The 15,574-nt window shown below is 29.2% G+C and overlaps 1 protein-coding gene across 6 annotated transcripts; it reads right to left on the bottom strand.

Annotated features, from left to right (window-relative positions):
* Positions 1-728: 728 nt before the first annotated feature.
* Positions 729-7,586, bottom strand: LOC108480298 (probable plastidic glucose transporter 3). 6 transcript variants are annotated; one of them, XM_017783245.2, is made up of 15 exons: positions 7,269-7,586; positions 6,445-6,613; positions 5,696-5,807; positions 5,541-5,603; positions 5,330-5,462; positions 4,832-4,931; positions 4,606-4,718; positions 4,269-4,362; positions 3,404-3,557; positions 3,169-3,312; positions 3,016-3,089; positions 2,395-2,483; positions 1,915-2,029; positions 1,345-1,529; positions 729-1,092 (listed from the first exon to the last, which is right to left on the bottom strand). In XM_017783245.2, exons 3-14 carry the CDS (start codon positions 5,793-5,795, stop codon positions 1,347-1,349), a joined length of 1,362 nt encoding a protein of 453 aa, XP_017638734.1. In that variant the 5' UTR covers positions 5,796-5,807; positions 6,445-6,613; positions 7,269-7,586; the 3' UTR covers positions 729-1,092; positions 1,345-1,346. The 6 variants fall into 6 exon arrangements, with proteins under 6 accessions (XP_017638734.1, XP_017638730.1, XP_052876550.1 ...); XM_017783241.2 differs by having other exon boundaries at positions 5,541-5,608; XM_053020590.1 differs by having other exon boundaries at positions 5,696-5,836.
* Positions 7,587-15,574: the final 7,988 nt, after the last annotated feature.

The raw sequence follows: 15,574 nt of genomic DNA on the forward strand, positions 1-15,574 counted from the left end.
TGTGTGACACCCAATTCACTAAAAATTATAATAGTATAAATTATTAATATTTGAGCACGTTTGCTTGATTTAATTAATTTTATTTAAAACTCTCAAAAAATAATTCTATTACATAAAAATTGATTTTATTTTAAATATTTTTATTTTATTGAAGGTAAATTTTAATATTTTTTCTGAGCTTGTTTGCTAGAAATATTAAAAACATTGTATTTAAAAGGTCCTCGTATCATGCTGCATATTATATTAAAATTCATATCTAAATTTAAAATATATCCCTTTTAAAATTTAAAAAAAAAATGCAAATTAAACCTGTTAGAACGGAGCTAAACCCAAGTTTGAAAAAAGATAGGAACTTTTAATAAATTAATTAATTAATGGTTTAAGTTAATATAATTATATGTTTCGACATCACTGTATGGGTGGTAGATTAGAAAGTTGTTAATTTCTTTGCAATGTTGGCAATAAAATAAGCAACTTTACCAATAATGCCTTTCATTGAAGCATAAAACAACCTTTGGATTTTGATGGCTCAACTCAAACAACAGTTAGAAATGTGGGAATTTGTTGGAAAAAAGCTCATTGCCTGCCCTCATTACTATATTGTCCAGTTTGGCAAATGCAAGCTAACAGGCACCTGTTTGCCTGATAAAACGGATCATTATTATATTGACAACCTGAAATTGAAGTTGAAGCGATATGGAATTTTTAGACAGTTTCACTGTAGTTAATTTCTCAGAATTCATTGTCCATCCATGCAATTCATTAACAACAAAAATATCGGAGTGCTCAACTCAAAATGTGACGTTCCATCCTGATTAGAAGTTAAAAACATATCATCCAAAGTGAATCCCCGTATATGCTATATTAATTTCTCCGCCAGGAAATGTAGTAATTCAGTATTCAAGGAAACAATAAAATAATTTCTCTTAGAGTTACATGGGCTAGGAGAGTGAGCACCTGATGAATGTGTTCTTTTCGCTATGATCCATCTATGACATCATTTACCAAGGTCTGCATCTTTCAGATTGATAAGCCGGCAGGATTAGCGGCAGAAGATATTGGTGCAATGAAATACTTATATCCCGAAGCGCCCTGAAAAATAATAATAAGGTCAACAAAATCAGGAGTAGAGAATGAATAAAGCTGTTAAAGTTGCACAATAAAACAGGTAAATTGTCTTGGCAACTTTTACATCTCCAAGTTTCTTCACCAATCTTGAAGCAATCAAACATACAACCTAATTGACTACAGGTGTTTCAGTCCACTATACTGAAAGAACCAAGTTCAGATAGCTATATATAATATGTTCATATAAATTCAGAACACGAGAAGAAACTGATATACCTCTATTCTGATGGAAGAAGTGCAATTTCAATCTCTTGAAGTGATTTTCCTTTTGTTTCCAACACATTTTTCTTTATAAAAAGTACTGCCAGCAGACAAAAGGCACCGAAAATTGAATTCAGGACTAATGGTCCAATCTGTTCCAGTAACCGCAAAAAGAACAGCCCGACAAAGAAATTTACAATCTGTTACAAAAACCAAAGTCAGAGGAGGTTCATAAAGAAAGAAAAGGAAATAAGGACAAACAAAAAGAGAGAACTTGCCCAAGATTCAAGTGCCTCTTCCACTATCCATCTTAAATATCAACAAATGCATTTGAAATGATTGCCTTTGCACATTTAAGATTCAATTTTGAGAAAAAAAGCTCAATATCAATATCCTAAATGCTTCTTTTCTAGGAGAATATTAGGAAACTATCCAATACGAAAGACTGACCACAATAGTTTAAGATAGCCTAAAAATCTCCATTCAGGCAATTGAACTTGATTAACTTGTTGGAAATAAGCAAAAAATTAAATCCCTTGTCTGGCAACAGAATGCTGAGAGGAGGAAGAGTTAAAAGCTTGTTACCCAATGGAAAGCCATGCAAACTGACACTGCATTTGCCCTAACCCGACCAGGAAACATTTCTGATAGTAGGATACTAGGGACTGGTCCAGCTCCAATAGCGAAGGTCAAGACAAACCTGCATTATTACATCATTAAGTTTTTGGTTGAGAGAATGCCACACTCCAAATTGAAGTTGCTAAATATATATTTTTCTTTAACTTTCATAAATTACTTAATAAGGACACCTTAAACACGGTCTATGGGACCTGCTGTATTAAAAATTAATTTAAGCAGCTTGTACTAGACATATTGCATTCATGCTCTTCATATTTCTCAGGTAGCAAATTGTACTGTGTTCAACGATGTCAGATATAAATCATCTTGATGATGGATGGAGGAGAAATCCTAAATATGTAAAGTAACACTAAGCCACACAGGTTTAATAAGCTTATCTCCACTACGAAAATAAACATTTTGATATTCAAAGGATTAACTACTTACAAAAGCATGCCTCCAACAGAGAGATAAACTCCACTGCCTCTTGAGACTAAGGAAGTAGCTGAAGTTATCTGAAGAAACATTGCCACTACCTGGAACACAAAGCATAAATTGGAGTTTGATTGGTGTCAAAATTGTATTGAACATGACAAAAGTTGTTAAGTTGAAGTCTAACAATCAGAAATATTTGTACCACAACATAGCACAATTCAAAAACTGTTAGATTCAAATCTAACAGGGAGTGTACCACACAAACAGCACAATCAACTATACAAATATCCTCTGGGAATCTCATACTCTATCACTGGCCCTAAATTAAATGAATTTGTAATTTTTATCCCCTCGTGGTCATCAGCAACTGCAAACCGCATTAATGTAGTCTATACTATAGAACAATCTTGCAGAACAAGAACTATCTGCTCTTATAATTGCCAGAAAAGTTACAGATTTGAAAGTCCAACCAAGTCTGCATATACTTTCGCTTATAGGAGTTGACAGTTAGCTACCAAATACAAACCCCAAACATAACTGCAGAACAGAATCATATTAGGAACTTCAATATTATACGTATGCTCATGGCATGTGCCAAACAGTAAAAGACCAGCAAAAACTTTTCTTACTTACCATGCCTGAAAAGCTTCCAATGAGAAGTACCTTCCTTCCCAGTCTATCCATCAAAATCATTGCAACAAATGATCCTGGAGACATAAATAATACAGTTAAAGGAAAACTTCACAATGATGCACAAGATGGGTATTTGGTAACATAGCCATATACCTAACAAATTGGCAATTCCCACACACATGTTTGCAGACTCTGAAGGTACGCCAGCAGTTTCAAAGACAGTTGACGAGAAATAGAAAACAGCATTTATACCAGAGAGCTGTTGTAAAGCAAAAAGGGTAGACCCAATGAAAACAACTGCAAATAGAGAAGTTAACAAGTAATCATTTAGAAGGAAACGAGTAGATGCTACAACTGAAGTCTTACTGGAAAGTATTTGCATGTTCACCTTTACGATGATGGCCATAAAGTAGCTCTGAGAACTTGAATGTATCTGCCTCATCCCCTCTGTCTGACTTTGACAATTCAGCCATTGCACTTTTGACATATGGTCCTCCCAAAAGTTTTTCAAACTCAGCTTCAGCATCAGCAGCTCTTCCTCTCTGAAGCAAGTTTATAAAGCTTATAATATTCTACTGAGAAAAAAATTCTTGAAGATAAACCAAGAGAAAGGATATCAAACTACTCATTCCCTCCCTCCCTCCCTATAAATAAAGGTGATAAGTATATATTGGACAGAAAGGGCCCTAAGAAGAGATGATGTTAGGGTATAGTGGAAGTCAGCATAATCCATAAATGAACCTAGCTTCCATGTTAGTATGTTATTTTCTCCATCAAATTAAAATTTCAGGCTGAGAGGAGTTTGTTTAAAACAGTATAATGAGTCTGTTGTCCTATCTCAATATGTAGATACTTCTAAGAAATTACTTAAATATCTAATTCAGATCTATATCCACGCACTCAAAATTGTTCTTTTCTTTTTCAGTTGAATATTTCTTTACAAAAATGCCCAACTGTACAACTGCTTCATATTCAAATCTTGAATCTAATTGCAATTGAAATCTTAGAATTTTAAACTATAGAGTTAATGCATGGTAGAATTAAAGCTAACTGTTCACAGTTGCGGGAACTATAACTCTAAAATGTGAACATTATTTCAATATTCCTTCTTCTTTCTAGTAAATTTTAATAACATTCACATCTGTTACCTAGACCTAAGTTTTATTAAGAGAAGCTGAAACTTAACTTATGCTGACCATGTAATGAGAGAATGTAAAATTATTATTACAGAATATGAAGGAAGAGCAAATCACCTTAAAAAGCCAATGGGGACTCTCTACAGAAAACTCCATAAAAAGAGCAAGTATAGCAGCAGGAGCAACAGATGCCCAGAAACATATGCGCCACCTGCACACATTATCAAGTTATGAAATATGTTATTACTTTAAGAGTCAGCAAAGCACAATCCCGAGTTGTTAAAATATGTTCTTCTGATGACATTTTTTTGAAAAAGGAGAAAGTAACACCAAGCACATCCTCTGATGGTGGTGCCATCTTAAAGTTTACTTCAAATGACCATAAGCAATCAGATTAAAACAACATTTTTGTTGATTATCATTTTCAAAGCCACTATTACTCATGATTTCTTACCAACCCTCGATTGCCTTAGCAGGGAATCCAATAAATAGAGAGCCCATCAATCCTAGGCCTGTTGCAATTTGAGTGAAGCTTCCATATGTACCTCTTACATAAGCTGGAGAAACCTGTTCATGGATCACATTACTACTGGAGAAAGCAGAAAAAAATAAGGAGGAAAGAAAAGAAGATGATGTTAAAATATAGCAGAAAAATAGTTTATAGATCATCTTTTAGATACCTCTGTCACATAAAGAGCTGCCACAGCTGGGCCAATACCCATTCCAGTCCCCACAAATAACCTCCCCAGAAGCATGGCCCAAAGGCTTTTTGCTGCTGCACTGCAAGAATATTTTGGAATTATATAGTAAAGCAGAATTTTATTAAGATTATTAATTTAGAAGACCGCAACCTTGATGCCAAAGAGAACCCCTAACTTAATCTTTATCATTTAATATGCTCATGAGAACTATAGGAGAAAGGTAGGAGGGAACCGATATCTCTCAACAAAATGACTCAGGGACCCCAATTTTAACAAGACAAATTTATCAGTTAAACTCAAATTTTGTATTGTGAATATTAGTATTAGCTAAGATCCAAAAAATGAAAAGTTCTGAACAAACCCTCAAAGGCATTGTCATTTAAAAGCATGTAAGCATAATGGAATAGCCCATTTGAGATAAATTCAAAAACAAAAAATCCTAGAATGTAAGGTTAGATGAAACAATACTGCAATTACCTCATTGAAGCCCCAATTATCATAGGCAAAGCACATAGCTGGAGTGCCCTGCGACGCCCAACTCCGTCTGCAATCAAACCACTGAACAGCGATCCAACAAAGGCACCCCCTAAACATGTACTTACAACCAGACCTTAATTTTAACAGAAGACAACATATTAGAACAAATTCACAAATAAGACAAGAACAACAAATTTATTGGCTCTGGTACCTTCAGCCATGGTATTCCCATGAAAACCAAGGTCACGTGAAATACTTTCTAGTGTTTCATTAACTACTCTGCATTAAGAACAACAAGCATTACGAATACATTATTGCCAAAATTCCAAGAAATACCAAATAACTAAATTCTCAAAAGGTACACACCCAAGATGATAACCATAGAGGAAGGAAGATAATGTTGCCACGAGTACATGCCGGAGTGAATGCTTCCAAGAAGGGACTCCAACATCCTTGCCCATTCCATTCAGCAAACGTTCTCAAAAGCCCATAAAAAGATTCAGCAAACTGTCAAACTTAATACTATTGAAACTAATAAAGAGTACCTTCATTCAAGAAAAAGAAAAGCTTAAAACATATAAATGTTCTCCATCTTAATTGGTTTGAATAAAAATGAATTTTATGTTACTTGGAAGTGTCAGATATGGGCATTAGTTTGATACAAATATGTTGACTATTTTCTGAGATTTCCATGTATTTGTAAAGTGGTTAAATCCCCATGCTCATGTCAAAGTAAGTGTAAGACATGGGTGTCGATATGGGTACTTCAGCAAACATGAAAGTCAGAACAACATAGTTGTCAAGCGAATCCAACCGTAGAAAAATTCATGCAACTAGTAACGAGGTACTAAACCCATAACATAAGAAAGCGAAAACAAAGCTTCAGGTTTCCACTTCATGCAACTTGCACTTTTTTAGAAGGTCGTTATATATAGTGTTTCCTAATTAGTGATTGCTAACCATTTTTATTATCTTAATCACTAAAAATGCATTTTGCACCTTCCAAATTAAAACATAGAATAATAATGAGAAACTTTTACTTACATGTCTGATAAATAAATTCACGACTTTAACCAAAATTAACCTAATAAAAAAAGAAGTAAAATAAAGAATACCTGGACCTTGCTCTTTATCAAGGGCATCGAATCCATGCTCTCTGGTACCGCGCTTGTACATAGAATAAGCATCGAGGTGTCGACCCCGCATTGACATTTCCACTGGTTATTTTAAACCACCTCTCCAAAATTGAATTAGAAAATACAAATTTCTGCTATGTCAATTGCTCTGCAAAATTAATCCGTGCAAGTTTTTTATTTAATTGATAAATAATGTAACCCCAAGGACTAAATCTAGTACAATTTTAAAATCTGTTACTATTTAAAAAAAAAATCTAAATCGTTCACCTGAAACTACAAAAACGAAAGCACAGAAAACGTCGACGTTTCTGAAGGATCAAGAAATGGAGAAAGAACAGAACAGATTAAATTGATCAATGGTTGAGAAACGGAGCAGAGGTGGATTTAGCTGAAAGACGGCAACGATTCAGATCGAATGTTAAGGAACTTACCATTTCGGTTCAGCATTAAAGAAGGAAGCGGATTCAGAATAAGATTCAAGAAGAAGAAGAAAAGTGGAAAGCACTAACTAGATGCCATCGTTTGGGAAGGATCGAGGAACAGCGAAGGAACGGGACAGAACAGATCAAATTGATCGATGATTGAGAAACAAAGCAGCTGAGAAACGGCAACGTATCGGGAAGATCGAATGTTAAGGAACTTAAAGTTTAGAGATTCAGCATTAAAAGAAGGAAACAAACTCAGATTTAAGAAGAAGAAGAAGGAGAAGAAAAAAGTAAAACAAACATTTTCATTTAGTTCAATTAAAGATAGCGAGCAACATAACAGAAACGACACGTCGTATAGGGAAGAAAAAAAAATACCTGTAAATAGAAATGAGAGAATCAGCTTCCAAGATGCTCGACAATGGCGAAGATTAGAGATTAGAGCTTGAAGGTCAGGGGAAAAAAAAAGGAGAGAGGTGGTAACAGACAGGAGGCTAAAATGCGCCAAGAAGGAAGGTGTCTGATGATTGCCGCTAACGTACGCACTGTCCACTTTTCTACTGTATATATTTTTTGGAGAAGTGTCGGCTTTTTCCAAGTGAAGACGAGGAAAACTACGCGACTATTTCGAATCCAACCCGCTTTCTTTCTGGAACAAATTCTCTATTTGCTAACCTGCGCGTCTGTTGTTTACTATTTTAATTAATAAAATCCACGCGTCAGCATTACACTCCAAATGCCTTTTTGTTTGTTTGTTTCTATAAAGGCTCTTTTATTAAAATATTAATTTAATTCATGGATGAATTTTGTTTTCAATTAAAATATTTTTAAAATAAAATTTAAAATATCATCTAATGTTTTAAAATTGTTGTTAAACTTGTTAATATAAAAAAAACATTATGGATATTATTAAATTTTAATAATTTGACGTTTTAAACCTTTCAAAAAATAAATGGACATTTTAAAACATTTTTAGTTAATGCTAATTTATTGAGAGTGTATACTTTATTTAATTAATAATTTCGAGAAATAATTTCGTTCAAATCATCGTTATATTAAAATATAATAATTCATAATCTTAAATTTTAAATTTGATAGTATATTTTTCATTTGAAGGTTATATAATTAGACAAAGATTTTAAATGTAAAATTAGAAAAGTTTTGAATATTTATTTGAAATTAATTTTAAATTAATAATTAAATAAATTGTACTTACCTTATTGATCGTTAAAATAAGTGGTTCACATAAATTATGTCATGCATGCATATACCTTGTTCATTTAATATATATATATATATATATATATATATATAGATTTTACTTATAAATAATAATTTAATTATATTGGTAGTTATTTTCTAATTAAAGTGATAATACTTGAAATTTTGAACATTTCTAAATGGATAATATTGTTTTTTAATATTAATAATATAGATAAATTTTAAATTTTAAGATTTAATAATTTGATATTTTAATTTTTTAACTAATACTAGTTTATTAATAGTGTATATTTTATTTAAGGGAAGTATATTATGTAATGCCGGTGTATAAGTTTTATATACCGACAGTGAATAATAATATGACACTTCTTATTAAATAAAATAAAAATAATGTAGGTATTTTAAATAAATACTAATAACTTTATTTAAATATAATTAAATAATAATTAATTATAAATAAATATTAAACCCTAAAAATTTAAACCCGAGACCCTAGACCTAAACATAAGAACATAAAACCCAAGAAAGTTATTAAGATTTATTTATAATAGTTACGGTTAATGTTTAATTATGTTTAAATAAAATTGTTAGTGTTTATTTACAAGTCCTCTATATTTTTGTTTAATATAACGATAATGTGTTATGTTATTATTCATTGATAGTGCATGAGACTTATGTAATGATGGTGCATCAAATATTATTTATTTAATAATTATTTGATTAAATTATTTACTTGTTATGGATAATGATTTATACTTTTAAATGTATTTTTATTCATTTATTGTAAATAAGATTAATTTAATTCAAAGTTTAAATGTAGTACTTTGTTACCCTAATTGATTTTTAAATTAACTTAGATGAGTTAAATCACTATTTGGAGTTTGGACTGGGGAATAATTCTCGTATTGGGGTTTAAACTTTTTTGTTCTTAAACTTGATAATTGTTCATGCATTGGGGCTTGAGCTTCTTTTTTTTTTTCTTTGTCTAAGTTATTTTAAAAAATGGGATTATATTAAGTGAACGGATCTAACTCAAAAAGATTAAGGATATTCTATAAGAGTAATACACATATGACAATATTATTGAATGAGCACTTGATAAATAGCTTTTATAATGGTATGAAATAGGAAGAGAGCTCAGTCATAGTACTTTAGTGAAATGACTCCATAACTAAATAATGTTGTAATTGATAGACGAATAGTCAGAATTTAATTACAAATTATTTGAATCCTAATTAGATATGTCAAATTGGTTTCTCCGTTAGCTCGGTACAACATTGATGGTTTGCATTTGAATAGATGAGATGAAAATATGAAAACGACAAATAAGATAAATAAATCGCATGTATCACTATCCATTATCCACAAAGAATGCGTTTTCTCGTTGTGAGCAAGAGATGATTTAGTTAAATTAATTTTTTAAATTATTATTTAATTAATTGTAATTAAATAATTGCAGTTCGATGTGAAAATTAAATTAATTAGTCATCATAGTTTTATTGAACAATTTAATTAAATTTATTTACTCATAGATTCTAGTATGGTAAAGTTATCTTGAATTTAATGGAATTAGAATTTAGTTGAGAAAAAATCTAATTAGAAATTTTAATTAAATATGTTTTAATTAATTAATATTTTAGGAATCTAAAATTGGGTTATTGGATTGGTTAATTTACATGAGTTGGTTAAAGGTCCATATAACACATATATTTGTATACAATACAAATAAGCCCATTTGATATGAGATGGGTGGCAACCCTAAGGTTCTAGTGGGGGTGTCTCACCCACCCTAGATAGTCTGTGTTTTTCTATTAAAATACTATTATTTTTCTTTTAATTGTTGAACTATGGCTTACGATTTTCTCTATAAATAGAGACAATTGGCTAGGTCAAAGACACGCCATAATAAATGTAGACACTTTGTCAAAATTCATTGAGATTTATTCTTCTAGATAAATTATGTTTTTGAGAGAGTTCGCTTTTCGGTTTCTAGCATTTGAGAGATATTGATATTCTTATTGAGTATCAATAGATAGTTTTCAAAATGTTCATCACTTCATGAATTAGAGTCCTCACTCTAAGCAAGCCAAGATTCGAGAATAGCGGAGAAGATCGTGTTAGGAAATATCTTTTACCACCTATTCCTAAACATAGATATGAATTTGGTAAAGATTTTATTTCTATAAATAACACAACCATTCAGGTTTTAGAAAAAAAATTAATTTTTTGCCATGCAACAAAATTGTTTTTGAGCAACATCCCTTTGATCTAGATAAAATGGATAATTTGACAGATTTAGATATTATAAAATTTATTTTGGATTCTCATCCTCGATATAAAAAGGATGGGTAGAGGTAGTTAACACATCAACATCTTCCAAACCAACAAGGGGTGGTACTTCATCTCCCCCAAGGTGTTGATATGCTTTTGCCCTCAAAGACCCCGACTGATATACTCCATCCATCAGTTATGTGGAGGATGGTTTTGAATCTCCAAGCCAAGGTTTAAGAGTTGACTACACAAGTACAATAAGAAGCAGTTATGCCTCTACCATCTCAGATTTTTTATGATTACTCCTCCCTTCATTCTAATGTTAAAGCTATTTATGTTACTCTAAACTACAGTCTTGTCGATAGTCTTCATACATCGCACCCTTTAGTCAACCATATCATGTGTATGACTATTTTATTTTTAACTACAACTTTCATTTTACATTTTGTGGATTTATGTTTGTGGTTGAATTTTAGTACTTGATTTTAACTTCTCGTAGGGTTGACTTCATATTTTTGTATACATTTCTTTGCTTTATTAAAATTATGAGTTTTGATGACTTTTAATATTTATATTATGACTTTATATTTTTCATGAGTTTTTTTATAATCATATTGTCACTTTAGATCTCAAATATGAAGGTAATTAAAACATCTTTCATGATGCTTTTGTAGCTATATTATTACGTCATATCAAAAAATAAAAGTAACTAAGAATACATTTAGTGACATTTTTTTTAAATTTTTGTGACGTTTTTAAAGGTCACCAAATAGACAATTTTGAACATTTTGTCTTCGACTTTTTGTGACATTTTTAAAGGTCACCAAATAGGCAAACTTTCTTGTAGCGTTTTGCTTAGTCAACTTGATGCTTATAAAAGTAAGAGTTAATAACACCTTTTGTTACCTTCTTGACTTTTTGCGGTGTTTGAAATTGTCACAAAAAATTCATTTTTGTGATGTTTTGAAAACGTCATTAAGAACTTTTCATTACTTTTCATACATGGCGTTGTTTTACGTCTCGCTAAAAACATCACAAAAGCTAAAAGATTGTCTTTTCATTACAATTTAATGTAGTTTTCATGAATTTTCAAAATGTCATGGAAACCCATTTTTAGTGTAGTGATTTTTGTTTCACCTAGTTAGGACGCTACCACTTGACAATGTGAAAGCATATAATTGGCATCCATGACCTCCACATCGCAATGTGCTCAAACATTGCCATTAGTATAATGTTAATAATTTCATTCTCTAGGTATGTCCTTTACACAAAATGCAAACATTCATAATAAATTCTATTATATTTGTTTACAAGGATAAATAAATTAATTGCATATGAAGAAAACAACAATATACCTCTTCATTAGCTTGTTAGTCAATTTCACATCACATCCAAGTAAGGTTTGTTAATAAGTATGATTCAACCTATTTCTAAATTTGTTTAAATATTAATTGTAAGGGACACTACAAAATTCAAAATTTGATACATTCAAAGATATTAAGTACAATAGCTTTACCTTTAAATAAAAAGAACTCCCATTGTTGAGAAGGGATGGGTGTTAATCATGGCATTCATATCCACAGCCATGTTAGTAAAAGCATATATACAACAGCCATTTAATTCATTGATTCGATGTTGGGTTGCCTTACAAAGCACCTTGTATAAATACACCACAGTCGTCAACCCCTAGCTAAATGTACCAACCAACTCAAAAGTTGACAATAGATTTAAATCCATAGCATGAACATATTGTCAAACTTGTTTGAACATAACATTCCTCCTATCATCCAAAGCATTGAGCTTTGGCATATTAGTCTATCTACTCGATAGTTGTATTGGTTTAAAGGACTTGTTTGACAAGTGTCTTCAATCAAGTAAATTTCACCCTATTCCCTTTGTATTTCCTCTGGTCCTAGTCTGGTCAACCACATAACAATTGATAACATAATGAGAGTTAATATATATAGATCAATGCTACTCTTTTCAATTACTGCATGTCAGTTGAAACATATTTTAATCAAAATAAGCTCATACCAAATCCCTATATATATATATACATCTTAACTCAAATACTACTTATTATAGGACAATTATTTAGTAAACTGATGATGAAAATTTTTAACTCCAAGATTTTGTCATGTATTCTTAAGTTGTATCTAAAAATTTTAAAAATAAATGAATAAAACATGTAACAAAATCTCAACCTTCTTCATAGAGTTAAAAAATTCCGCCACATGTGTACCAAATAATTACCCTTTATTATATAAATAAACTTTCTACTATTATACCAAATAAATTAAGTACACAATTTTAAGAGAGTTAGTATGTGGTACACTGCCAATGTAATTTTTTTTAACGTTAATCTCATTATATGTTCTTATCATATCAGCTCTTTTTTACACAATGCCTAAAACTACCATAGCCCCTTCCTAACCCTTAAATAGGAGGATAATGCGCTTCAGCGCACTCGAATCCACATCCTCCTACACTGGCAATAATGTCGATATCAATTGAGCTAAGACTTAATTGGCGGCAATGTGCCTTTTTAACTCCACAAGTAAAATTAAAAAATTGACATATGTCTCATTTTTGTATATTTATTTTTTAATATTTTACTATACCTTATTTAACATTTATCATCACCCTAACCTTATAAAATTTAAAATCTCCACTAACAATACTTGGTCATTGTAAGGAGCAAGTATTGATATAACACATATACTATAGTTTAGAATCTATAAAATTATTAAGGGATAAATACCAAAACTATACATGAACTATGGTTTAATGTGTAATTGTATACATGAACTTTGATTTTGTTTAATTTTATACATGAAATTTTGATTTAATCCCGTTCTTGTAATTTATTAACACAATTATTGATATAACATCATTTTATGTTTATATATTGCATACATAAATAGTTATATTTATCCAATATAAAAATAAATTGACATATTTGTTTCTTTAAATGTGTATGATTAAATCGTAATTAAAGTTTCAAGTATACATTTGAACCACAATTAGAGTTTTACGTGTACAATTGCATCAAATTAAAGTTAATATATACAATTGCACATTAAATTAAAGTTCATGTATAATTTTGAAATTTATCCTAATTATTAATTATAAACACATCAACACTTGATAAAAGTATCATGAAAGTTTTATATTAAAAGTTAAATTGTATTTTACTTCCTCAAATAAAAAAATAGGCAAACTAATATTTGTAAATTAGGTTAAAGCATGAGCGCATATATATATTTGAATTACAATAACAAAACAAAGCTCGAATAACAAACACAAATAGTGTGACTTAGACTCAGGCCATACTTGGAACAGTGAACACCCTTGACCATTAGGCCATCACATGGGGTTCACTACATATATATGTTTTAAAAGTATATATTAAACATATAATACAATCTTAAAAAACATTTAAAGGAAAAATTATATTTTTAAAATAATATTTACCAATTTTATTTTAATTTTGATATTAACTGTATAATTGTTTTAGACTTGTTTTAAATTAACTATTTTAGTTTTTATGGTATAATTTACATTGACTATTTTAGTTAAAATTAAAAACAAAACTAATTTTAACCATATTTTTGAATAAATTAAATATGTTTTTACCATATCATAAACATGTTATAATCGATTTTAAAAATGCCTAAAACAATATTTAAATTACTTTTTACGCTTTTTAAAAATTAGTATTCTGATTCTAATGTTGAGCCGATTTTCACATAAATATTATTTTAATCAGTTTTGTAATTTTAATCTTATAAAAGTTATAAAATTTTAAAAAATTAAAAAATTATTTTATTTCTAATTTAAAATATATTTTAAAATTTACCTTTTAATATGTTAAATTGTTATTTAGCTTATGAACGTTAATTTTTGTTAAAAAATTATATTATTTTAAATAATTGTATAATATTAAAATGTGTTTTAAAATATTATTTAATACATAGTTGATATATCAAGTAAAGACACTATCCACTTATCATTATTATAATAAAAAATATTAAAAGAAATTCAGGAATAAATAAAAGGCAGCAACAGGAAGCAAGGTTGTTGTTGGATGCTGGGAGACCCAACACATGTGCGTACGGAGGGACTAGGGAGGAAAATCATTTTTTTTTTTTTTTTTTTTGCGTCAAACATTTCCATCTTTATTTGTTCGACACGTGGAAATGTATGGCATTTATGATATATTAATTAATATTCAAAATAGTTGATGTGTCTAAAATCAAATCATAATTTTGTTGGATGGGTAGAGTGGAGAACCGTATTTTCAACTGATTAGGTTAGATTGCGTTTCATGTCATTCAATACCATAATACCGATTTAAAAATGAAATTAAAAAGAAAAGTTCAAATTTTGATTATAAAACATTTATTAAATAAAGACAAATATGTTGTTTTCTTTAAATAAATCTAGTAAGATATATCTATATTAATTTCTTTTACCTGTCTACCATTTATATGAATTATTTGAAATATATTATATGTATAAATTTTATGAGAAAATATTAAAATTTAAATAGTATTAAAAACTATTTTACACGAAAAGATCATGTGTTAATTAAAATATATTTATTTTTATTACTATTTTAATAAAAATATAAACATATATTAAAAAATAATTTGATTATAGTTTTATTTAGAATAAAAGTTAGAAAAGTATTGTAAAAAGAACATAATATTCTTTAATTTTCATGTAAAATTTATGGAAATAATAAGGTTTAAATAGTGTTAAATATTTGTTTGTACTAATAACATGTATAAGTTGCAAAATAAATAAATTTATATAAAGCTTAAGTCAAAAATTAATAGTAAGTTCTATATTAAAAATTATTTAATTTTAACTAAACAACGGTTAAATAAATTAAAAGACTATATAAAATATAAAATTTAGACATTATAATGTTAAAATAATTCCATTATCGTTTTCTAATAAAAATTTTAAATAATTTATGTGAAAAAACTTACTTTATTAATATTTAAATAAATATAAATATACAAGATATTTGTATTTATTTATATGTAAAATTTTTAAAAGCATAAATATTAAAATAATTATGTAATTTTATAAAAGCGTGATATTAGAAATTAATTGTTAAAAATGAAAATTAAATAAGATAAATTCCTATAGGAACTAAAAAGTTAATAATATTGACATATTTC

The sequence above is a fragment of the Gossypium arboreum genome, chromosome 10, assembly GCF_025698485.1.
Source record: "Gossypium arboreum isolate Shixiya-1 chromosome 10, ASM2569848v2, whole genome shotgun sequence".
NCBI lineage: Eukaryota > Viridiplantae > Streptophyta > Magnoliopsida > Malvales > Malvaceae > Gossypium > Gossypium arboreum.